General features: G+C 40.8%; 1 protein-coding gene across 7 annotated transcripts; it reads right to left on the reverse strand.

Annotated features, from left to right (window-relative positions):
* Positions 1-6546: 6546 nt before the first annotated feature.
* On the reverse strand, positions 6547-24719 carry PITX2 (paired like homeodomain 2). Of its 7 annotated transcripts, none has more exons than XM_074950004.1 (5): positions 24599-24719; positions 20973-21028; positions 20426-20563; positions 9415-9620; positions 6548-7287 (listed from the first exon to the last, which is right to left on the reverse strand). In XM_074950004.1, the coding sequence occupies exons 2-5, from the start codon at positions 21016-21018 to the stop codon at positions 6724-6726; spliced, it is 954 nt and encodes a 317-aa protein (XP_074806105.1). In that variant the 5' UTR covers positions 21019-21028; positions 24599-24719; the 3' UTR covers positions 6548-6723. The 7 variants fall into 7 exon arrangements, with proteins under 7 accessions (XP_074806102.1, XP_074806105.1, XP_074806103.1 ...); XM_074950002.1 differs by having other exon boundaries at positions 20426-20566; XM_074950003.1 differs by lacking the exon at positions 24599-24719 and adding an exon at positions 24255-24364 and having other exon boundaries at positions 20426-20566.
* Between the last annotated feature and the right edge of the window lie 2136 nt (positions 24720-26855).

Genomic DNA, 26855 nt, shown 5'->3' on the forward strand with positions numbered 1-26855 from the left:
CAGAGCAGTGGAAGATGCCGAGGAAAGCAATGCGCCTGCAATGAGTGCCAGGACAGCAGCCATAGAGTACAACACAGCAACTGGACTTCACGAGTGTATCCTATGGATGTTCGTTGTGCATAGCTCTTTGCAAGAGCTGAAAAATATAGGATGGACAGAAAACATCTCTGTGCAATTACAGAGGAAGTTATCGTACTTTTTTTCCAACATAGATATGCATATATAATATCAGGTTTCAGAGTAACAGGCTGTATTCGCAAAAAGAAAAGGAGTACTTGTGGCATCTTAGAGACTAACCAATTTATCTGAGCATAAGCATTCCTGAGCTACAGCTCACTTCATCGGATGCAACATATATATATATATTTTAGCTCTGTCTATAATATATTTTAGTTCTATTTTAAAGAATACATGATCTATATAGGGTGTTGTATACCCAACATATCCTAGATATAATATTGTGCATAATTTTGATCTCAGTTACGTCAATGTAAATCTGGAGTAACTCCATTGACTTCCGTCTTCACTGCGCTGGAGTCACGCCGGATTTACACTGCTGTGATTGAGCGCAGATCCTGGCCCATATATTTCCAGCTTGCTATCTATGCGCGCGCCCACACATGCTAATAGTCCATATGTTGCACCGAGCTATGTCCCTGTGCTTTTTAAATGCGCCATTAGATCGCGCGGGTGGCAAGGGCGCGGCCCGGTCATAAGGTTGAGGCGAAAGTCCGTTTGGTGCGACCCCTCTGATGGGACTGCTCCGGGTTCTACTCCCGTGCTGTCAGGTAAACTGGCTGAGCTGTTGTGTACTTTAAGGCACAGCATGTGGCGTTTCTTTTCTCTCTCCTTCGGATAGGGGTCAGAAATGTTCGTAATCCAATCTGCACGCCTTACACCTCGGCGAGCTCTGCTGTATGAAGAAAACCGACATTGCACCAGAACAGACACCGAACAGCAAAGCCAGCTCCGGCTGTAGCCAAATTCAGCTCAGACAGTTCAGGGCGTTTATTTTGTAAAGGCGCAGATAAACAGGACTCGTATCTGATAAAGCCCCTCAGCTGCCCTCTCCTACTGTGGTTTTAGATCATGTTATTTTGTAAATGCACGTGATTTATTCCCGGTAGGTAACACGTCTCAATTAGCTCACAGATCACCTTTCCCTCCCTCCAAATGTGATTTCAATAAATAAGATCGCAGCTTTATTTACATAAGATTGCTTTGTTCCTCAGGGCAGGCCCCCTCCAAACGCTTAACCCAGTCTTTGTTAGTGACTTAATGATATAAACCCGTCAATAGTTCTCATATTTTGTCAAATGTCTACAATAGTAAAGTGACCTGTACAAACGCTTGGCATTTGCACACAAGCTAGGACACCCTGAGTGAGAAAGCGATCAAGCTACCCGGGCATTTTTATTTTGACACCGCGCGCGAAAGTTCTCCCTCTCTAGAGTCCACAAGAACAGATCGGTTTGGGGGCAGAGCTGGAAATAATAATAATTTAAAAAATGAAAATGCAAAACTCAAAGTTGCTCCTTCTTTTTGGTGTAATGAGGGTCCTATTCGCAGAATGATTTACCAGGCGCGCAAAGGAGATTTCCTACATAACAGAAGTACTCCAGGCAATACATATTCCACATTGAAAATGCAAGATTAGTGAGCCACACAGACTGGATTGTGATTGTGTCATCAGTTGGCTGTTATTCAAGGGTTTGCGACTCTGCTAAGTATCCACAGTTATCTGGGGTGGAACTTGGTTCATATGATACAAAATCTCAGTCCTAAAGAAGTCCTTTTCTTCGTTAAAAAAATGACCTTGCCGCTATGAAATGATAGGGGTGTGAAACAAATAAACAAATGAAAGAGAGTGGCGGTTGGAGATATTTGAAGAAATTCATTCAAAATGTTTTGATTTAGAAAACTAAGGTTTAGCAATCAATTAGTCCAGCATTTTATGGAGCTCTGAAGGCGTAAATCCTTCGTCGTTTATGGATTATTGACTGTTACGGTCTATTGGATGCGTAATATTCAGACCTACACATGCATAATATGCGTACCAAAGTAGGCATTTAGCAAGGTAAATTATGTGTCCTTAAAATGCTTAGGTATTATTGAGAATGTGATATGTAAAATCAGCCTGCACACTAGAGAACCGAAGCGATGCCTAAAAAAGCACAGTGGGGAGGATTAAGGACAGTTTCTGTTTGAATGTTTTTGCTTTTGCCAGTTTGCCTGAAACACACGCACACACACACACACGAGTAATTGCTTTGAATTATACACGCAAATTATATACACCACATTACTACAATTAATATACTTTAAAGCAATTTGGAGTTTATATTCTCCATTACTAAAATCTAACAACTTTATTGTTTTCCCCTTCCATTTATTTAAGGAAAGTTTGGGGTTAGTATATGAAAAAGTGTTTAAAATAAAGCAACATTGCTGTCCACATTTTAAACACCGTAACGTACCCATTTCATATTCCCCTGTATAAAACTGCAAAGCTTCTCTTAGACATTCCTGTGCTGAGTAAATTTAATCTCAAACGTCACCTATTTTCAAAAGAGTAATTTCTCCCCTGAGACGCTTTTAGTGGTATTACCGCGTGTTTATTGGTTTCTTATGATGAATAAATAACCACATTTGGATTCAATTGTGTGGCTTTGCTTCTTTCTTATTTTATTTAACCCTTTGAGCGATCCAAAATCAATAGTTAAATAAAATGCACAGCATGCCCTGAATAAAAGAAGAAAGTAAATTATGTATGCAAAAGTAAAATAGACGCATATTTTATCCACTGAGTTACAAAGGTAGAAATGGGGGGCGGCGGGAGGAGAGAGATCCTGTAATCATAAAACAAAGGACAATAAAGCTGTGGCTATTTCTTAAAGAGATTTTGGATAAAAATGGATCGATTCATTATTTTTCTTGGTTTAAAAATATAAATTTTTTAAAGAAGGTACCTTCATAAAAAGTGCCTCCAGCTAACCCGCTGTGGCATGAAATTGCATTTTGAATTGCATTCACGTTTTGGGGTTGGGTTCAGTTAAACTATTATCGCCAAACGCGTAGGGCAAAGTTTCACAACATCTAAACCCATAACCACAGAGAAATACTCGAAATCTTTCGCTTTTATTCAGGTATAGTCCCACTCAGTGACTTTACTTACGTTGTGTGTTTAGATTAATGCGCCTTGCCATTTCTGAAGTCAATCAATAGCCAGTCTATATTCATAAATGTTTCAAAACACCAGATCTGATTACAGGCCACACTTCTCCCCCTCCTGATCCGCACACGAAAAGTGGAGTGAAGGGTTGGGTAGACTGCAGAGTGAATCCCTGCTTTTGCGGGAAGTGGGGGAGGGATTAGGACTCCCATCCCATTGTGGATTGAGATGTGGATTGGGACCCAGACAGCATTGTTTGTTCACACTCAGAGTGCTTTGGGTCAGCCATTAGCGCTACAGTTTAGAGTCCTCAAAAGAGCAGCCGCATATCAGATAGGTACTTTATTATCTTTGGTTAAGAACTGGAATGTTAAGACTCTGGGTTTTCCCCCCACTTCTCGCCATTATTATTATTTTTCATGTTCAAACTTCCATCGCTAACAAGGAGAAGGAAAACCCAAAAAAACATTTTGATTTACGACCTAATCAAAACATTGTATCTTTTGGTCAAGTGGCGCAGAGAAATGATGAGCCTCCAGGTTTCAACTGGGAGGGGGAGGAGGAGAAATTCAGAATACACTCGGGGTGATTTATGTCCTGTGTGAGTGGGCACGCTGATTTTTCATCGTTTTAACAATTTAGGTAGCACAGTGAAAGCTCAGATCCAATACTTTGTGTTTGATTTTTTAAAAAGCAAAGGAATAATGGTAATAACTACAGCCGCCGAAGGAAAACAGTGGTAGGAAGGAGACAGAGAGAGGGTAAATATTTCAGCATTCTTCTCGGGGATTTCTAATAACATGCGACTGTCCCATGGAGCGAGTGTGGAAGAAAGTAAAGGCAGATAAGGATGGCTCTGAACTCGCCATGTTTTAGCATTTACAGAGGAAGCTATGAGCTCCAGTGCGACCCACCAGTTTAAAAAGCTTGGGTTTCTAGCACTTTAACATGCCACTAGCCCCGAAATCATGACGCTGGTGGGGGAAAAACCCAACAACTCCCCCTCACACTCACCAGCATTTAGGTGTTGACATGGCGCAGCAAATCGATTGGAACCGGTTTGGCCTGGGGAAGAAAGGGGGAAAGTTGGGGTCCGGAGCGGCCCGTCTGCCTTTGGGCTCCAAAGAGGCGCCATCTGCTCCCCCGGCTCTGTCCCGGGAGCTGCACTGGCTAGCCCCACGATGGTGGGGAAACGGACCCCTGCCCACCATCAGCCTCCCATTTTAGGAACCTTCGCCCGGGGATCCATTGACCCGGGTTAATTAATTAACACAGCTAGAAGTGGCCCTGCTCTTCCCCCCGCCCAAGACACACTACGCGCCCTTATCCTGCTTGGGGGTGGGGGTCACTCTAAGCAGAATCCCATTCCCCTGGCTTCTTCCCCCAGCCACTGGTGACTATAGAGGCTAAACCAACTCCTCCCCAGGCCCGTTGAACTGTCAGGACGCTGCAGACTGAACAAATCCGTCTGGTTGCCCCTGCCTCTCACCCACAGCCAAGGAATACAAGGGGAAGGTGACTCGTTGTCCAAAGGGCTTTTTGTTTGCTCTCCCTCCGCCGCGTGATCTCTGCCGGCAGGTCTGGCCGCGACTCCTCCAAAAATAAAGACAGAAAAGTTAATGTGCAGCGAGCGCCGATCATAAAGCAGGGGCATTATCTGCGATCTCTTTTTAAGTGGCAGCGATTCCGTGCAGAACAAAGGCGCAGTGTCTGCTCGGCCTATAGGTAAAGTTACAGCAGCCAAAACACACCCAGCCGCAAAGAAACGCGCACACACACACACACACACACACACAAACTCACCCACACAGGTTCAGCTTCTCCAGGGACAGGCACTCGAGGACTTTCCCGTCTTAGGTCCCAGCTAGCCTGTTTATCGCCCCTACACAGCAAGCTGGCGAATTTTTTGCAGTTTGTTCAGCGTTTGATATTTTAATTAATTCTTGATTTTTTAAAAAAAACAAAAGCCCCATCCAAAAAGGGTCTCTCTCAATCTCTCAATCTCCATTCTTCCCGCTCCCCGTTCCCCACAAGACATTCATTCCTCCTTCACATGTCATCAGACGGGAGGTTCAAACTGTAATTCATCTTGATTTACTTCATTGTCCTGGAGATGGCAAACTATAATCCTGTATAATTTCACGAACAAGCAGGTTTAGAATTAATGGGTCAATATTATTTAAAACAAAACACAGAGAGCACGACCTTTTCTCTCAACTACATATTGCAGTACAAGGCTCAGGAAACTTCACGCTAACCTCTCAACCTTTTGGGCTCTCAGAGGTTGCGGTTATTTGGAGTGGTCTTTGCTTCTGCTAATGTCTGAAAAGGAATTTGGGAATAGAAATGTAATATTACATGAAAGATCTCTCTACTTAAGAAAAAAGGGGACTGTCGGGTTTGACTAGGGGGTGTTTGTTGTCAAACTTTCTTTTGGTATTTAATAAAAGCTTCCTTCACAGCGGGAGCCGTTCACTCCCTACATGGACGCAGCGACTTTGTTTTTCGTTGGAAATGCTTGAGTCCAGCAATCTCAAATGATCCATTTTCTGCTGAGCTATTCATGGGAATAGTGGAATCCTGTCTACTTTGCAGAAGTCAATCGTCCCAAGGCCAGAGTTTATTTAGCATGTAACTTTAGTGTTAGGATTTTTTGTTGGGGTAGAACTGTAATTTATATGTATTACAGTAAAAATTACTGCACCGTGTTTCCAAAGAAGGGGACCCGGTGTCATCTATCAGTTGATGAGTGTGAAATAGTTACCGCTAGGCAATGAATTCATTAAAAAAAAATCCAGACAAAACTGTATGCTGTATATTTTACTCCCATGAAATAAAACACATTTTTCATGTTTGCTGAAAAGTAAAACAATAATATTGTACGAAATGTTATACACAGGGCATGTTTTACATTGCAATTTCAGAAACATCATTGCATCCACCAGAGATACTATTCTAAAACTGATATTCACACAATGTTTTTAATAATAATATGTTAGAAACATACAGTGTCGCATTTAGTATATACATTCCCTTGCTCGCAAGCGAAAAATCCTAATCGCTTCTGTGTAACATGCTTTATTTTAAAGCCTAACCTTTAAAAACACTGTTGTGATATTACTAACAACTGCTTTTATAAAATTAATTTGACATTTCCATATATATACATCCTTTCAGTCATTTTTATGTTAACAATGCTAAACTTAAAAAATAACAAGCTTATAGTAACATTAAAATGTCATATCATATCCAGTCAAACATTTGTCCATATATATATATATGTGTGTGTGTGTGTGTAAATATATATATATATATATATATGTTCTTGTAACTGTTGGAAATACTCTTAGTGAAAGATGTCAGAATCTGCAGGAGGTCCTTTGAAAACAAAGGGACTATCTTATTTCAGTGGTTTCATTTTCTCTCTGTTTTCTCTCTCCTTTTCTTTCTTTCCTTCTCTTTCTCTATAGTGCCCATTACTTTCTAGTATAATTCTCAGTCTTTGTGGGAAGGGGGAGGGATTCCCATTCAGTATTTTATACTTTAATATCTCACACGGGTCTGTCCACAGCGTATTGGCATGCGCTCAGGTTGGAAGCTGGGTTCTGAACACTGGCGTATCCAAAGCTGGAGTGCTGCTTGGCTTTAAGTCTCAGACTAGCCAAGCTAGAGTTACATGTGTCCCTATAAACATAAGGAGGTGTTGGAGGAGCATAAGGACAGGCTGGCGTTGGCACTGCAGAATTCAGAGAGGGATTGCTCAAGTTGTTCAAGTTATTCAGGCTGTTGAGGCTGGAACCAGGGACCCCAGTGACTGCAGAGGGCACCATGCTTGAAGACATACTCATGGAGGAGATGGAATTTGGAGGGGAGAACATGCTCTGAGAAGACAGAGGGTTGACATTCATAGAGTTGAAGAAAGGAAAGCTTTTGGTGGAAAGGGAGGCAGAGGTCAGGCCTTTGGCTGCCCAGTTGTTGTAAGAATAGCCGGGGTACATATCATCGTAGGGCTGCATTAGACCGTTAAATTGTGGACCAAAGCCATTTTTGCAAAGCTCAGCCTGCTGGTTTCTTTCTCTCTTTCTCCATTTGGCTCTGCGGTTCTTGAACCAAACCTTTAAAATAAATAAATTAATTAAATAAATAAAATGGAAAAGGTCAGGCGCGGTTTAGTTATGCAAAAACTAAAATCACAGTACTTCGCTATCGGTGCCGGTAATACAAAAGATATCACGCGTTCTTCTGACAAGAGAACTGACCAGTGTAAAACGGGATTGCATTTTTCACTATTAACAGACGTTTGTATTTAAAATGGTTATTCAAATCTACAACTCCCGGAAGTTCGCAAAATCGCCAAAGAAACTCTCCGTGTATACTTTAGCGATTTTTTGTTCTATCACATTCAGACTGTATCAGCTGCAGATCATCACATAAAATATTTGTTTTAGAGCACGCATTTTGCAAATGAGTTTTTCTTTCGTGATTCCGAAACACACATTCGCGCCACAAAAGACAGCGCGTTTATATTTGCTCCCTGTCATTTTACACATGGGAGACATTAAGTGAAAAAAAAAAACCGAACAAAACAAACTGCAAATCGAATGCAAAACGCGTAGAAAGCCTGCAGAGTTTTGCCAGGGGAGAAAAAAAATATTTCCTATTACAGATAGAGGGGAAATACTAATAAATCTTGACTCAGCAGCTTGTTTAAACTGCAAGCTCCCCATGTGCTAATCTTCAAGAACCCCCAAACACTTATAAACAAACGTGTTCTCCTGCTTTTTGGCAAAGTTTGCCTTTTAACAACGTGCTAAGTGAGATCTAAGGTCCCTCCCTCCAGACAATGGCGAAAACGTGTGCCTTTCTGCAAATCTTTCCAATCCACATCTTGGTGTCTGATTTGTCAGCCAGCCTCCTGCAAAGTTATTTTGCGTACTAGAGGCCTTCCCGGGCTCCTCTTTGTTTACACAAACGATGTTTTACATTACAAATCTCTAACTGTACAATTAATCCTTGACACAGCTTGACACACAGCTATAAACCAATATCATGCCCCACTCACATTCACAAAATATTGTCAACGTAAAGCAGCAAATGTTTCTCCAGCTATCTTCACAAAACATCCGTCAGTTATATTGCAGCTCATGAATAAAAATATAGTGTGAAATGGTTGCTAAAATTACCTTAACATTTTATAATCCGATATTTTACCCATCAGTCTACTAACGCAAAGAATGCAAAGTGACTGTTTTCAACAACAAACAGCCTAAATGAAGAAGACTACTTTTTAAAATGACAGTGCAATGGGGTTGACACCAGACAGATTCAAACACTTTGCAATTACATTCTGCTTGAATTAATCAACAAGCCTGATTTTTTCCTATCCCTTTTTTATACTTCTTAATTACTCACTGTATATTTCTACTATTCCGTTTAGTCTGAAGTCTACAGCTCGCCTATTTTTAATTAAAATATTTTTTTACTTCTAAATTTCTGTAGATTAAGCTAGTTCCTAATTTAAAACAGAGGTCTTTATTAATTTATTTTACAAGTCTACTCTAATTCTAAAACATTTAAGACTAACAAGTCTTTTCCCACAAATAAAACATGTTTTTCTATTAACTGTATTTTTAATAGTATCCTTGTACAAGTAGAGCAATAAATGAACCATGGGTTATATCTGAAAATAGCAAGGATCTCGGGATTCATTTTGGGGGTCTATTTTTGAGCGAGGGCCTCACAGTAATGGGACTGCATAGGATCAGGATTTGGCCCATAATCTTGATAACTTTTAGCACTGTGATAGTACCATAAATCTGAGGGGGAAAGGGTGGGGGGAAGCGCTAGGGTAGTTATGAAACCAAAAGAAAGAGAAAATGCAAGGAAGGGCATGCCCTGAATGCCTATGAGGAAATAAAAGCCCTTGTGTATGTTGTATCTTTTTCTCATTAGAGGCAGCACAGGTTGAAGCCTGTTTCAAGTTGCTTTCTTGGCTAATGTTTTCATTCGCATTTCGATCAAAAGGAAGAGAACACATTGCACAGTAAGGGCGGAACGTGCGATGCACCATATTCCAAGAAGGGAGATCGTAATCTGTCTCGCTTTGACATAAATGTCTTGCTCCCTGATGCTTTTGTGCAAAGGCTCTGAAGTTTTGAACGCAAACTGAAATCGAAAGCAGCTGCATTCTGTCCAACACTTCCCCCACCAGGCAGCATCGGGCTTTCGGCGTTTGTACCTACCCTGACTCTGGCTTCGGTGAGGTTGGTCCAGACGGCGATCTCTTCTCGGGTGGACATGTCCGGGTAGCGATTCCTCTGGAAAGTGGCCTCCAGCTCTTGCAGCTGCTGGCTGGTGAAATGAGTCCTCTGCCGTCGTTGCCTCTTTTTCTTGGAGGGATCCTCAACCCCGGCATCCTCGTTTTTACTCTGCTGGCCTTTCTCTTTCTCTGTAAAATAAGGGCACCACGCGTTCAAAAGGCTGCTCCTTAATGCTACGAGAAAAGGTGGCAAGTATTCCCCTACAGAGAGAAGGCTCGTTTGATTGGATTTTGTTAACCTTATATTTACAGCTCTGTATGTGTATATACCCCCCCCACACACACACCACACACACGCTCTCTCTACCGTACAGATCGATGTATTTACCCATTTCTATAGATGACAGAGAAAGAGACTACGTACAGATGATACAAATACAGCTAGAAGGTGTAGATAGAATATTTATCTGTATGTACATAGTTATGTATCCAGATAAATATAGTTACCTTGTCCGTACATATGTATTTATAATAAACACACACGTAGTATTTCTTGGAGGTAATCAACAGACCTTGATTCAAATACACTTCCAAATACCAAAGTAAATGATAGTCGCTGCATGTGTTGTATCTCGCGCATTAAGGTTCACTGAGGATCTGACTACATAATTGTCCCGGTTGAATACCCTTGCTCTCGCCTTGTGGACCCTCTTGCCCCACAACTCCCTGGTGGAAGGGCGCCGAGGGGTCTCTCTCCCTTTCTCCGCAGCTGGATGCTGGGGCACTCCATAGCCAAATGGGAGCCGCAGTGAATCCCAATGCAAACCCGCCGGAGAGTCCCTGCAGAAGCAATTCATTATACGGGGGGAGGGTTTTCCCTATGCTCCCAATGAACACACAGACCGAAGGCAATCAGCCGGGCTCTGCTGCCAGGAGAGACACTCAGAGGAACCTCAGTTGCGGTTCCAATTCACCTTCCTTCACTCAAGAGAACATAGGAAGAGACTGCGGGGGGGGGGGGGGGGGGTCGGCAGCGAGACTGAGCTGCGACACAGGGTGATGCAGAAGTTACCAGGGGGCTTTGTAAGCGGGGGGGGGGGGGAGGCAGCAGGATGGGTGGGTGTAGCCTCACCCCGGGATGGACTCTGTCTTACCTGCGGCCTCAGGGCTGGAGGTGTCCGAGATGGTGTGCACCTCCAGCCGGTGTTTGGAGGAGTCCAGGGAAGAGCGAGGCTGCCCCGGCGCTACAGCTGAAGCCATGGCCAGCGGCGACTGGTGACGATGGCAAGAGGATGAAGAGGAGGAGGAGGAAGGTGAAGTGGAGCACAGTTTATTCCCGGCTCCCAGGCGCTCCAGGCTTAAGGGATCTTTCATGAAGTTCATCGGCAAAAGAAAGCCAAATATTTCTCTCTGTGTGTGTCTCTATGTATATATATATACGTATAGCGATGTATATACAGATATATAGACACTGCACCCCCGCTCCAAGGCGCAGCGTTGCAGAAGGTGCGGGCTCAACTCCCTGTATGGCTCCCTGGTCCAGTGGGAGACAGAAAAGCAGCAGCAGCGGCCAGCGTTCCAGAAGCAACTTGTTACCCTTTCAACTGAAAGAGTCCTAAGAAGTCTAATGTGCAAGTCCAGCCAGCCTTAGCTAAAGTCTCAAGGAAAACACACACAGAGGCACACGGGGTTTTCTTTGTGGCGTGAAGGCAGCACGAAAAAAAAAAGATGATTAAAAAGAAGAAGGAAAATTCGACCCTATAATAATAATAATATTCCTAATAATAATGAATAACCATAGGAACCAAGTCTCCTGACTGACACGCTAAGGCGATGGCAGTGTCAGTAAGTGTCAGAGTGACAGGGGCAGGTAGATGATATTATATCCAAGGCAGCAGCAGCAGCCCTCCCCAGCTCAGCCACTCTCTCTTGTGCACACATCTACGCGCAGCACCCAGGCGAACAAGGGACCCGATCAGCTCAGCCGCTTCCCTGTTTGCCCAACATCTTAAAACCAGAGGAGGCCTTCCCCGGGCAGTGATGTCACCCGACCCCTTCCCTCCCCCGCCCGGGACCCGCTGCTCAGGGCAGGAATGATGTCGCTCCGGACCAATCAGGAAGCGCTAGGCGGAAGGCCGACTATCATAACCGCGACCTATCAGAGAAGCAGGGCTGGGCTAAGTAATTCGCTCTGCGGGACCAGAGGCTTGTGCAACCTGCCGTGCCTAAATTGCAAGAGATTGGGCATTTAAAGGAGGTGATTCCAAACGCGGGTGAAGGCATATGTGTGTGTCGGGGAGTATGTCTGTATAGACCCACACATTGTTATAAATAACATTTATTGCCGTTCCCCAGTGATATGGGGAAACAACATACTTTGCTGGCTTCGCAATTTTCTACATTGAAAAGCAGGCTGCTGAGGGAAAGAAGAGGAAACAAATAAAACCGAACTAATCTTAAAATTTCAACCCAAACTGGCATGGATATTACCCTCGTCTTAAACAGCTTTTCTATAATTGCGAACAAGACAAATGGCGCCTTATAAATCCGATTTACAAACAAACAAAACCTAGCTTGTCAAAGAGAAATCATTCTTTTAAGCATGATCCTAGCAAGTGTTTAGTACTATAGTCTCGTTTTACAGATTTCTTGGATAGAAACGACAACACTAAAAATACCAAGCAAGTGTAAATGCCCATTAATAAATCAAATAGATAATACAGCGTTATACCAGTTTGACTAACGGATTTTTTGCCGAAAAATTGGTAGTTTTCGAATTATAGCAATCTTTTACATTTTATTGGAAAGCAATAAACGAGATTCTCTCTAGCTGATCCTTACACTGTATTTGTAAACCTTTAAATTTCTCACTTTTCGTTTACTATCTTGTTTATTTTCTTGTGATAATTTCAAAGAAAATAAAACCACGAAAATCTCATTTTTGTGCAATATATCCATCCATTATTTCAAGGAGATTTCAAACAACCGATCATAAGGACATTTTCTAAATTCCTTTTATTTTTAGAGACCATTCCCACCCCCTCCCCCCGGTCTTGAACAAATTACTAAGTAAAACCAAAATGATCTAAAGGAAAGAGAACGGAGAAATCTAGAGCAACAATGTGACTACGATGAATCAGACACCGCTAACGCCGAGATATTACGGTGATGGGCGGCAGTATAAAACCCTACCATAGGCTGCGTCTCAGAGCACAAACCAAGAGCTAATCTCCGTCCTACATTCTGATTTTGTTTACATGTCCTGCTATATTTCTGCAGTAGTTGTTGGTGTGAGATAGAAATATGGGGAGTTCTTCAGCAAATCTCACATTGTGGAGATTGTGTGTCCTTCCATGTTGGCCACATGACTGGAAGGGTCTTCAGTCAGAGGATGGGCTTGTCCCGCAGATAAAGCAAGAGGCAAATATATTTGAACATATCCGTTTGTCTCCTTTGAACCTAGTTGCAAGAAAACACCTTATCCCAAATATTTGCAATAGACTCGGGAGTGGGCCATAGCATGGGGTTTTAAGTAGCACCCCCATTGATTGGAAGAGTTCTGCTTAATGGCACGAACTAATCCAGACACTGCAGATGTATATGCGATAAGATTGTTCCTATACTTATAATTACTCTTCACAATTCTAGATGTCTGGGAGTTTCCCACAGATGTGAACTTTCTTAAGCCAACATAACTTCCAAGATTCCCTTTCCTTTATTCATTTTTTGACAGGTCCTTCTTATTAGTGGATGCTCTTTCTCTCAGTATTATATCTTGCAGCCTTACTTATCGCTAAATTATACATATTACTTTAGCAGCCTGTTGGTAAAGAAGGTTAAATTAATTTACATTCTGCTCATTATCTGGTGTTTAAATGACGTGTTTTATCCCTGAGATTTGGCAAAGAATCTCTTTCCTCAGACCCCACAGCGTTTCGATGGAGACAATGCTCTTACATTTGTAGTGGATTTTAATCTGATAAGACTCTAATTTGCTTAAGTCTTTTAAATAGGGGGTTTTTAAATGATTCTAGCCGTTTTCTTATTGAATTTCCTCTAATTCCCCCAAGATCATAAAGTATATGTGCAAAGTAAATATTTCCTCCCTTTGCACCGGCAGCAGATGACCTATAACTAAGTCAATATGAATCCAGCTCCATTCTGCACAATTTGTTTACTAATCATATTCCAGTTTCTTCTTAACCTCGCTGTACTACTGTGGTCCTGTACTCATAAATCCCCGAAGCCCTTGTTAATGAAAGGACTCCAATAGGGCGAAACCAATGCCTCCCAGTGTCATTATTTTAAACGCAAGGTTGGGACATTCCTACGCATTAGATTTGTAGGTTCAGAACTTCAGCAAAGTAAGTTCTGTCTAAGCAGCATTTTAAAGGAAGCCCGGGAGGTGGGTGGGTGGACAAGGCTAATATAACAATTGTTATTTTCTAAATCTGTATTTTAATAGTATGTTGCAAATAACGGGGAACATTAGAGAAGCACGAGACCCTTATTACCTTTAAACGATTTGTAAAGGAATAAATCTCTCTCTGGTTAAAGAACAGAAGCGATCTGGGAGAAGGGTTGGAGGAAAAAGATTGCAAGGCTTCTATTTTTATCTAGGGCTTCCACTTTTATACGTGGAGTATGGGCAAAGTGTGTGTGTGTTAAGGGTGAAGAGCTATTCTTCATTTATATTTTTGAAGACGGGGCTTTTTAGTTGAGACATGCAAACCTTTCCTGGGATCCTGGGATTTAACGAAAAGACATATGTATGGTTTGGAAACTGCAAGGCACTTATTATGCACTTTGTGGGTTCCTCTGTAATGGGATGCTATGTTGAATTCTTACTTGTTTGGTCATAAATCATTATGACTTTTTGCCTCTGTCATAAAGCTAAACGTTGGTCAAATTCGTACACAAGACTCCACATGCGCAAATGCACTGTGTAACTCGTAGTCAGAAAGGGGATTTAATGTTCTCAGATAAGAGATTGAATTCGGTTTCTTTTCCCCTCTTCCAGACAAATGATTTGGCGGTTTTTTGGGGTCTGACATAGAGCCATGCTGTTTTGTCACTGTATTAAGCAACCGATTATGCCTTTTAGTCTTATTTAGTTCCACAGTTGTTAGATTTTACTGTTCAAACCCGTTTGAAAACGCCCTGCAACAGAGTCCTAGGGATTGTTCTTTAGCTTAGAATGAAACGAAACTGTCCGTTCTCAACAGCGACTCTGCTATGGACTTCAACAATGGAAGAATATGAGGATGCGTGGCCAACCACGCTCGTTTTTAATAGGCATTTTTAAAAGATTATAAATTGGAAACTCTGTCTGTATGTTTGTCTCTTTAGTGGCTCTCTCCCTTCCCACATTCTGGTCCAACTTCTTAATTAATCAAAGAACAAGCGCCCACCCCACCCCACCCGGCTTTGACGTCTTTATTGTCAGCTCTTTCCTGTTTCTATTAGTATGTCAAGAATAATTACACATGTAAGTGACTGCAGAACCATGCTTTTCTATCTACTGCACAGCACGCAGTTTTAGTGACTGTTGCGCATTTGAAATTCTGAGTTGAAGGATTAGGCGATTTATAGTTTGCAGAATCCCTTGGTTGTTAGAATATTAGGCGCTGATGGAAGAAAAAACCTCAGCGCTGTCAAGATTCTTTTGACAAACCCTGGACTCCCTTTGGGTTCCTTTGCTCTAGTGGCTCTAACTGGCTCGAACTCTTCCTTCTCCTATCTGGGTTCTAGATAATAGATCAAATGGGTCCCCTCCCTTTGTAAAAATCTGGATTATGTTAAGAGTCACGAGAGATTTTTTTTAATATAGAACCGTCCTAAAGAATTTGAATAGAATGGTCTCAGTTATGAAGCATCTCCGGGAACCTAACGGGCTATTTTAGGCCCATTTCTACCTGAACATGTGTGTAGTGGAGGGTTGGAGTGGGGGGAAGTAGGAATAGAGACATATTCAGGTATAGTCAGAAGGGAAGGCTGCAGTCACTTATTTACAATACTGTGATTAAAACTCCACCGTTGCTTCGCCCCTGTCCTCTCCCCCTCGCCCGCCCCCGCCAGCCATGAGGGTAGCTAACATTCGGCATTAGTTGTCATGGTGACCATAAATCAGATAAATCCAAAAATACCCACCTTTAATCTGAGATGAAGTTTTTATTTCCCTAGCGAAATAGTATTTTAAAAGCTGTCAGCTGACAAAAAAACCCCAACCTAATTGTAGTAACCCAAGTAATACATTACTGCTAAAGGTTTAAATTAAAATGTCAGAAGTTGTTTTATTTTTTAATTCCGGTAGAATCATTGGTTCTCTTTAGATTCCAGATCCTCACAGCCTCTGTGGAATAGGGATTTCAGAAGGGGGAAAACAAACAAAGAAGCAAAACAAAAACCCAACTCCTTTGATTGTGGGCAGATTTCCTTTTGTAGGGTTTCTTGCACTTTCCACTGAAACAGCTAGTGCGGGCCACTGTAAGGACAGGATACCGGAATAGATATCAAGACCACTGGTCTGATCCATTATGGTAAATCCTATGTTTCCTGATCATTTGTAACCGTTAGGCGGACGGGGGGAGGGGGGGATAGGAGACCTTAGTCCAACTTCGACGGGCCAGTACCCAGAACCCTACAAATTATGCACAGATTTAAATTGATCTCTGAATGAGAGAAAGAGAGGGAAAGAGAGAGCGAGATCTTGAAACAGGAGCTCAGATGACCTGCTTAACTGGATACTGCTGTGTTTGCAAGACATACTGCAGGTATTTATTTTCCCACTTTTGCCTTCATCTACTATAAGATCATTGTTTCTAGACGTAATACTCTCCTAAATGGATAAATTGGTTCTTATGTAGAGTCTCCAGCTAGTCCTGTTGTCTTTTACCTTTGGCTTGTTGTCTTTCGCCTATCTTGGATTACCGGGTATTCTCCTAGATGGAGAGCCATTAATTACCCATTCAGTCAATATTAGGAAGACGACAAAGCTTTTTACATAGGATTAAGAAGACATCAGATTGTTCCATTAGTATATTCCTCCTCACGAATAAGCTTTCGTTATACATTTAGTTTTCCCTGGGGTCAGTCTAACAACTGCTGCATCTATTATTGTCAGACGAGGACGGAAAAAAAATCAAAGGAACAATAAGTAACTTTTAATTTTCATTTTGCAGAGAATATTTGAAGGGAAACTTAAATTTGGGATAGTAGCTGCTATAATCGCATTGCCCCTGGAGAGAGAATCAGTCCCAATCAATTGCGGAAACACTGAAATGTAGTGTATGACCAGAGTGTGTTGCTGATTTAGAAACGGGAAACCGCGTTTCTCTTCCTTCCAAGGCTCCCACCTTCACTGTTCAACTCCCAGTCTCTCTCTTAGTCCTAGGCCCTTCTTTGCTCTCTTAGGACTCTCTTGCTTTCCCAGGCCAGTTTCTTTTCTCTTATCTTACTCGGGCCTTTCTTCTTCAGGTTTCCCTCTTTCTTTCTTCTCAAGGTTATTTTCTCTGATTTCCTCCAACTGGCCAGGCTGCTGTTAGGAAGCCAAATGCCAATGGTTTCTCTACCCCTTTTTGGACACGGTGCCATCCTAAATTACATTTTGGTACTGACACTATTCAAGCAGCACACTGTACTTCCTGCCATGCATACTTAGCTACGGTGACATTTTGGTGGACTCATGTGGCTTTTCCACCATATCTGCACTGGCGGTGCCACGGAAATTTGTATCTCGCTGAACTGATAGGATACAGAGATTTTCAGTTAGGCTGGGATCCGGTTGAATATCTATCTATCTATCTATCCACTTACACACGTACACTAGGGTAACTGTTGATATTGGGTTCTTATAAGAAACTAGACTATGAGTGGAGGGGCCACAGTGGGTTACCAAACTTGCATAGTTAGCTTTTAACTTTTGTAAAAATAAGTGATAAATATCTTCTTTAAACAGTGGTGTACCTAACTTTGCAGGGGAATATGTACATAAAGCTGAATGAGTGGGGGCTTTTCTAAAAGTGATGTTAAATTATTGAATATTCACCCGCAAATAATTAGTTTAACAAGTTGAAATAATCAATTTGCGATGTTGAGAGCGATGGAATAAGGCAATATGTTATTTCAGCATTATATATTATGAGCCTGCTATTCCATGACTGGGTTATTAATTACATAACATGATTTCTAATGTGGAATTTACAAAAAGATATATAATAATTGCATATACTCAGCATGCCCTATCAAAAAGGCCAAGGCACTGCACAGAAATTAAAATAAAATAATAATAAACAGTACTTATAAAATGTGAATCCCTCCTGACCCGCTCCCCCACTACACAGTTTAAGTAGTTTTATGTGGTTTGTCACTAAGAAATACTTTTCCTAAATTCCATTTTATGGCTAAATATAAGATTAGTAAATTTGCATTTGAAATTATTTGTAGCAAGAATATGTTCATGTAGATATTAATATGACTGTGTACATTCCCATTTATTCTAATAAAGCCTTTATTTTCTGCTGAGCTATGAAAATGTTCAGCACTTGCAGAAACTCAACAATCCTTTGTATTTTGTAGGCTCTCTTCCTCTGATTTCCCCCTTTTACATATCTTTTTTTCTCCAAAGTCACAGTGACCCCCAACTGTAATTTGACAAAAGGAACTATGGCAGGATATGCTCCTAAAGAATAATTGTTTTGTGTCTCTGATACCTGACTTCCTAACACAGCAACTTAAAAGCCTTGACAGAAGGGGAAAGATTTGTCAGAAGTAAATGACGTAAAAGATGAAATCGTTGCATTTCCTTCTAACTACGCGATACAAAACCAAGGTGGATTAAAAGATTTAAAACAGAAAAAGAAAACAAAATAATGTAAGTAAATAAGGAAATATACTGCTTGTATTACTTTCAAATAAATCATCCTAACAACTGAGGACATTCTGGGAGTTATAATTATTCATTAGGTTTCAACAAAACGGTCTGCATTTATACATAGCTCTATATAGAACAAATTCCATGAAATATTACCATTTAAAAATTCCAAAAAATTGCCAACAAACTCAAGGTATTCAGCATTACTTCAACACAGAGGTATATTTTAATTAATGGTATTAAATATGTTTGGATAGCAATTTCCCCTTCAGTCTGAAGGGTAAAAAATGGACTTATCGATATTGCACTAGGCAGGAAATTTTACATGTAATACAATAATCCGGACTCATAATTAATGGTTAAGAAAATAACCATTTGTTTCTCAGCAAGGGAAGTAAAAACTACCATGTCATAGAGCATATGTGGATATTACTTTTATAAATACTTAGAAGAATAAAACTGGCTTGTAAGGACTCATAAATTTATTATAGCAGAAAGGTCCCCACTTTCCCATTAGCTCCTGCTGTAGTCTTTGATTAAGACCACCTGTTCATTGGGGAGAAAAAGGTGAAGGGTAAAAAGGCCTTTGTTATTCTCAAACCATATATAAACCAATGTCATCCTTCCTCTCCACATTATTTAACAGCTATTACTTGTGGATTAAAAAGTTCAAAACATTGATAAACCTTATTTGTGCACAATTTAATATCATGTATTTTTTCGGGATGACAGATTATTGGGTCATAATACTTTAGGGTTTGGAGTTGTCTCTAAGCTTGATTTTTAACCATTCTTTGGTCTAATCATTTATTTTTATAAGGAGCTGTCAAACAGTGATTAAAACTTCCAAAGGGGAAGGGGGGAACGAACAATTGCAAATCACTGGATGTTATCTGAAAAATATTAAGCTATTTAGCCAAATTGGGTTAATACTATATTCTTACAAGTAAGTGTTTAACCACAAGACCAGGAATACTTACATTATCAGTGCAGTCCAGTTTCCTGTACTATTTATTCACTTTAATATATTTTATTTAAACAAAATTATGCTTCTCTTGAATTAAATAGGAACGTGAACTAGAGAGCTTGTTTTCTTCTTTGTAATATGTTTGCATTGATGTTTTTCTTTATTACATTTTGTATTCACATATTAGAGCCACTAAATCTTGAATCAAAAAGGGGGCGGAGAGATCCTCCTATCAGGGTTTCCTGTGTCTCTTTATTTATTTATTTTTTTAAAGAAAAAAGACATTTCCGATGTTTAGCGCAGATAGTTACCAAAATTATTCTTATTTTGAACTTTTAGCAAAAATTTTTATTGTGAACTTTAATTTAAAAAAATACTGACGCAGACACTTCCGATTAGGTGCACAAAGAGAACATTTTAAAGCACAGCAAAAATGTGCAATGAAAGCGTATGAAAGGGTCGCATCAAAAGGATGCGGATACATCCAGGCAGTCCACTCGACAGATCCTGCCTGCACTCCTTACTCAGGCAACCCCTCTCCCCTCCCCGTTTTGAACTCCGTGGGAAGTGTTGCCTTAGCAAAAGAAAAAAGAAAAAAAAAAGCACACAAGCTGGCCCTGAAAGTTGTTATTCACAACACGTTATTGCACGCCGCTCTTTGCACGGGGAAAATACCTCCCCAAGAATATCCATTTTTAATTGAGTTGCACGCCCCACAGCAAAAAACCTGGACCCAGTTAACTTTTTGGCAAGTGGGCAGCATTGTCCAGTTTCCCCTGTTTGTTGCTTCTCTGTGCAGTGGCGTAGATGTACAGCAGCAGAGGTCGCTGTTGGACCGCGTTTTAGCTCAGGACCGGCCTACCTTCCCAAACAAGAGCTAGAGAGAGAGAGTGGAGGATGAGAAAGGAGTTTGGGAAACTTCCTCTGCAAGTCCCCTATCCAAATAACAACCAACACACTTTGCGCCAGAATCCAACCAGGACAGAGCACTGCACACCTGAGACAAGCCCTTTTAGTTAAAAAAAAAGAGGAATAAATAAAGAGGGAACAATTAAGCATCCAACACGTTGGACTCTCTCTCCCCTTTCTCTCACTCACGAGTGATAGGAAGGTGAGTGGGACCGAAGGGAGGCGGCCTGGGGGGCTCTCGCTTACCGTTGGCGCTGGGATGCTGCCTCCCGAAGAGCTTGCTGCTGGTTGCCTCTTTCCTGCTCTCTGGAGGGTCACTGAATTCCCCCTTTTTAATATCAGAGTCTTTGGAGAAAAGGCATTCAACTGTAGAAGGTTGCACCCCTACTAGAGAGAGGACGAGAGAGAGAGACAGACAGAGAGGAGAGGTTGTCAAACGTAGAACTCTGCCAAATCATCATCATTGTGAACATTACAGTCCGCGTGAATTTCACCGCAGTTCAAATAATTTAAAAATCCAGAAAATATTGATCTTCAGTTTTGTTGACCATTAAAGTATCAGCTCTCTGCGTAGAGAGAAAATAGTATTTGATCAATCGGCACATCAGTATTTGTAAATGTAATATGTGATTATAAAAATATAAGTGCATCTCTCTCTCTCTCTCTCTCTCTCTCTCTCTCTCTCTCTCTCTCTCACGGATAATACACAGCCACTTACAATAAACTTCGAATAAACTACTCTTCTCCACACATAAAGAATTTCATATGAATCGATCGGAAATATTTTTCTTACCTAATTGAACACAAGCCGATACTAGCTTACGACAGTTGGACTCCATCACCCGTTATCTGTAAAACATCAAATGTATTGGATTTTATTTTAAAACTGCTTACTTAAGAAAAATTATACGTCAAAGGAGACGTGCTGTAGTAGTCAGTGTGCAGCATGTTGCTAACATATTTTCGTAACGATTTTTACAAAATACATTTAAAAAAAATCAGAATCAAGTTCACCTACTTTTCGCTCAGAAAGGGACACACTGGTATTAAAAGGCAGTAATAATGATCACAATGATCAAGGCGATCAAACATTTCTGCCTTTACTCCCTTTGAAGAGTCGCATTGTTTATTTGTGAATGGCGAACGGACTTTTGTAGGCACTTATCTAATATTTTAAAACTTTGCAACCAAACTTTTCCTTAGCACATTTCAATCCTGTTGTTTATGGATTCATAATTTTCTCAGATGATAGAATACATGTCATTTTTCTTTTGTACAAGCTGAGTTTAAATTAGACTGTCATCACATTTGATGCAATAGATTTAGCTTTCCTATAAGTAGTACAAAAGGGGCTTCCTACACTTCGCACTTTTAAGTAATCATCGACTTTAAAATCACGTAAGGTTACTAGGGGGTAATACAACCCTGAGCTAGGCTCAATTTCATTTCATTGTATCTTTTTCTGTATTACCTTCTAAAGGCTACCACGGCCCCCTTTGGTCTAGGAAAGCCTCAGACCCCATTGTGCTCTGCTTCTGTTCAGCGAGGTTCAAACAGTAAACCAAGCACCAATGGAGTAGTTGTAGTGCAGAGCAGGTAAAACAGTAGCACAAGCAGATTGCAGAAGTGTATCCTAGGGAGAAAATCGTTTGTATTCATTAAGGATACGCCGCTGATTACACGTGCTGCTTCCCTGTTCTGGGGGAACCTGACAATGCGAGCCCTGAGCGTCCTCTTTCTAATCTAGCTGGCCAGGCAGTGGGAACCCGGTCTGTGACAGTTTAGGATCCCCAGCCTGGGAGCCCTCGCTGGTCGCGGCAGGAGGTGCGCCTTCGCTATCCCTGTGCCAAAGAGCAGCAGTTTGGCTGCTCCAGATTTAGTGATTCTGCAGTAAAATCACAGGATTAGTGCCTGATTGAGATGTCTGTTCGTGAGATATTACAAAATTCATTATCACAGCTCTCTGCTAACTCGATATGAAGTAACACAGATGGGATTTTATTAGTCCAGGCTTCAAATGTTTACTTATGATAATTTCTGGGGAAATTTGCATGTCATCATCATTTCGGTAATCTTTTCTTTCGTTTCTTCTTCTTCTTCTTTCTTTTTTTAGTGTCTGAACTGGGTGCAGTATTAGCTAGTGCCTAAAATGCCGCAGACTGGAGTTTACAAACATTTTTGATGAAATAAATAATAATAAAATAACAAAATAATAATTAATCATACTAATAATTAATAATCGACATGAGTGTGGCTGAACCAACCAACAGTCACATTTTCCAACGCAGTCTGCAACTCTGTAAATAACACGGATTTTCTCCTAGGAAGTGAGAATTAAAAAAAAAAAAAAAAAGGTCAAGGTATGTTTCTCAGGACATTTCTGAGTCGTATTACGACACCGGAATTGATATTCAAAGCCAAAGAAGGACTTAGGAAGAACTCTGATCTGTATTAAATGCTCCTTCCAATAACTGGGCCTACTATATGAGCTGTGGCTAAATTTTTGGGGAAGGCAATTAAGAAAACCTTAATTCCTCTCTGATAGTCCTTAAACCGGCTCTGTCAAGACAAGCCTTGCATGACAAATTCACTTGCCTTGCCTCTTCGCTTTCCTTGACGGCTAATTTATCTAACAAATTGAGATGCACAACTTTTTTTTCCCCCAAATGGGAAGTTTTTCTCTCCCCTCAAATGCTGCTGTCCTGGGATGAATATATCTTGTTAGACAGGATTATTACTCTCCTGGTTTCAGCCGCTCAGATCCCAATTACACCGCTGATCTTTATTTTCTCTCTTTTAATTTTTATAAGAACATCTCAACAGGGGAATGGGCATAAAAGAAGAGGCAATTTTCTGTTGACTACAGAAATGACAATGCCGAATCATTTAGTAAGGGGGCTGCTCTCCCCTTTGTTTTTTGTTTTAATTTCTCCTGTCCACTTTGTCACTTTCAAACTATTTAATTATTTTTATAAATGAAAACAAATAGCAAACTCATAGACTGTTGAAGTATTTTCTTTTTCTTGGATTGCTGAGGAAATTCAGTTAATTAATACTCTGCTCCAAGCACTTAAACTATAGCTGACCTAGTAATAAGCAATATCAGGTGAGTTTTACACATTGATGTCATTTTAGAAACAAATTAATCCGAGGCCCTGGCAAATATCTTGCAAAACATTTTAGTATCACAGAACCACCAGTCATAATTTGGAGTTAGTAGTTTTTGTAATATGGTAGGTGTTATTGTAGGTGGTTCATAAACGAAATCGGTGCTTAATTTAAGGCCTAATGCTGTAATCTTTATTCATCCGAGTAATCCGTAGTTAGTCCCAGTGACTGCTCTCGTGAGTAAGGGTTACTTGAGTAAATAAAGGATGTTTCCTATACTGAAAATACAGACAAGCCTTGCTAGTTACAATCTAGTGAACACAGGACAACGATTTAGATTAATTCTATTGTATTAATATTTCTTGGAGGCTACACGTAAGGCTATTCATTTATCGGCACACACATTACACTTTCTCATGTAAAGCATATGCAATTCCTTTGTGCATAACACTCTTTTACTTCCCAGATATGCAATTGTCTGAAACTAGGTAAAAATCTTAAAGCTTTAGGTGACTTCTTTCCGTAACTTAATTTAAGTTTCCCTACAGTAAATGATGTCCTTAATTTAAAAAATTATGTTCTGTAATGCTGCCTTTAGGAAAGAAATTAAGGTACGCATAGTTAGAGAGGAAGCGATCCACACCATTTTCGTTTTATTTTGGAGGGGGAGAGGAAAAAAAGCACTGTAAGGAACGTAATCGAGACAATATTTTCCCTCCACAAATAACGTACAATTAATAATCTAATTAACAGTAAAATAAATTAACAAATCGCACTAATTTTAAAGCATTTTTAGAAAGACACAATTTTAAAATTGTGACCAATCCGAGCTGACCTAAATAATAAAACTCTCTTCTGCAAAAGGGCCTGTCTCGCAGGTAGTATTCTCAAGGCCTCATTTAATAGCTGGATTTTTTTCTTAGGCAAAACATTAGAAGCCTTAAAAAAAAACAAAACAAAACCCCACCCTCAGTGACTTGACTCCTTTTATCTCTCGAACGCCAATCCCTCCAGACGTATTAACGTGAAGTAGGTAGAGGAGGGTTCAGGGAGATGCACCGTTTTCCGAGACAACTCACGATCTTCTCGATTGCCATTGAACTGCCCCCATAGATCATTATTGCCAGGACTGAAAAACAGTGTAAAGTCCCCAGAACGGCTCGACTCACGTCTGTTTGGAACGGCCCTCGCTAGCGAAAAGAGACATCAGAGAGTCACACAAATCACCTAGCGGGAAGATCCCCGCAAAGTGGAACCAATTCTCAGACTCGCATTATCTCACATCCCGGGGAAGGATGGGCCTCCACTTACCGGCTACTAGTTGAGCTTTCCACCCCGTTATTCTTTCTTCTCCTCCTCGAGATTTAGCAAATCCTGGGGGCTGGCTTGACTGCAGCGCCAGCAACGCAGGGGCAGAAGTAATAAAGGATCCAAACAAGAGCGCAGGGTTCCGTGGAGGTGGTTGGGGTTGGGGGGGGGGGGAAGCGGGGGGCTAGTGTATTCGCTGTGGGATCGGAGATCTTCCTGTGTCTGACTCGCTCTTTCTTTTACTCTCCGGCTCCCTCTCTCTCGCCCCCTCTCTGCATTGGGAGCGACGTGACGTCAGCAGAGATTCCACCAAACTAACTCCAGCGAGGAGCAGAGCAGAGGGGGAGTGCAGGGGGCAGTGGATTTGCTGGGGAAGGGGAGGCAGAGACAGCGATAGACAGAGGCGAGCGGCGCGGGGAAAGGGGGGGGGGCGTAAAATCTGCAAAGAAAGAGCCAGGCAGAGGGACACATAGACAAGAGAAGCGGGGAAGAAGGGAGATAATAAAATAGACTCAGGCAGCAGAACAGAGACAGACACCGAATAAGAAACCAGAGTGAAGGCAGGGCAATTAAGAGTAGGATCTACATTACCTCTATGGTATATTAGCATTAATATGTTACACACACGCGCGCGAAAATCGGAATGATGAGGCAGGAAAGGATGAAGAGCAATAGAAATTCTGAGAAAAAAAAACTGAAAGAGTGTGTGTGTGTCTCTGTGTGTGTGTGTGTGTGTGTGTGTGTGTTTGGGGGAGTGGGAAAAAGAAAAGAAAAACCAAAAAAGGGGAAGAAGAAACAAGCAAAGGAAGAAGAATAGATAGAGATAAAGAAGAAAACCGAGGTGAGAGAGACAGAGTGGTCTGTGTGTGCCTGCTCCAGAAAGAGAGAGATGGGACGATAAACGCAGCTCTGGTGAAGTCTGTGCAAAGGGCCAGGTCATTTTGCTCCCGCTCAGGACTGTTCCACTAGTTCAAAGTCAACTCGGTCCAGACTGAAAAATATATTGCAGATCCCAGTGTGCAGCTGGGAAGGGGAGGCACTGGCCAGTTTTAATGAAGGGATTGCGATGTACAAGACTCAGAAGCTTATTTAAGTCTAGAATTTCCTTTGCTGTAGATGGACCCAAGTTCACATAGGGTCGCTGATAACTCATTTTTTAAAATGACGAGGTTAAGGGTTCTGCAAGAACGGCATTACCCCCGCAATATTGTGCTTATCTATATATTTACATTTGCTTCTGAAAATGTGTGCTACTGTAGGAAGCTATAGATATAGGGCCCGAACTACTGCCTGACCATTTAAATATTATGTTTTGTTTATCGTTAGAAAAGAACATAGGTATTTGTAAACTTTATCGCGATTTATTTTTATAGGCTCGCTAATAGAGTACTATAAATTCGGACATATTTACTACTAGGTGTGAAAGGTGATTACAAACAAACATAGTGTGCGATATTTTTTAAAGCCCTAGGTTTTTTGCACACACACACACACACACACAGAGATAAACTTATGAGAAACAACTGACGTTATTTGAATTCTCCCGCTAATCTTTGATATTCGTAATACATCGTTTAAGGAAACAATATACTATCCAAACCATTAAATTGAATTTGTATTACCATCCACTGAAATTCGATTTTATTAAATGTTCAGTATTGTAAAAAAAGCACCACGCGAAAAGTATATATTTAAACCAAACAAATGATTTACTTTCCTGCTGAAATTTTTTTAGTGACTTCGGGTATACAGCTGCACTACTTGAAAAATATACCTATTTTTTTCATTATTTCTGATGAGGCATATAATACGTTTGTCTTGAAGTATTTCATGTTTTGAATTAGTTTTAGTTAGTAGTAAATGTGGTAGTAATTTTTGAGGATGAAAGCAAATTACTCTGAAAATGGCTAAGAGCTGACAAAGTAATTGTATGGAAAGTGTTATCCTCTTTAGCTACGAAAGAAACTGAACTGCATTCAAACATCATCAAGAATTGATGACGTGAGTAGAAAATCTATTTAAACACTAAGTGTTGTCCATTTAAACACGCCAGCAAACACATTGATTTACTTGAAAGAAATCAAAATGCATGTGTATGAGCTTTCTTTAAAAAAATAAATAAATCTGTTCTTGGCACTCTGGATTTCTGTCCATGGGACTGGTATGCTAAGTTAAGACAATTTTTTTCAACCAATCTGAAGAAGAAACAGAAGAGAGGAAAATCCACCAGAGTTCACCGAAAATTGTGCTGTCGATGAAA

Source organism: Natator depressus, chromosome 4, assembly GCF_965152275.1.
Source record: "Natator depressus isolate rNatDep1 chromosome 4, rNatDep2.hap1, whole genome shotgun sequence".
In the NCBI taxonomy this organism is placed as follows: Eukaryota; Metazoa; Chordata; order Testudines; family Cheloniidae; genus Natator; species Natator depressus.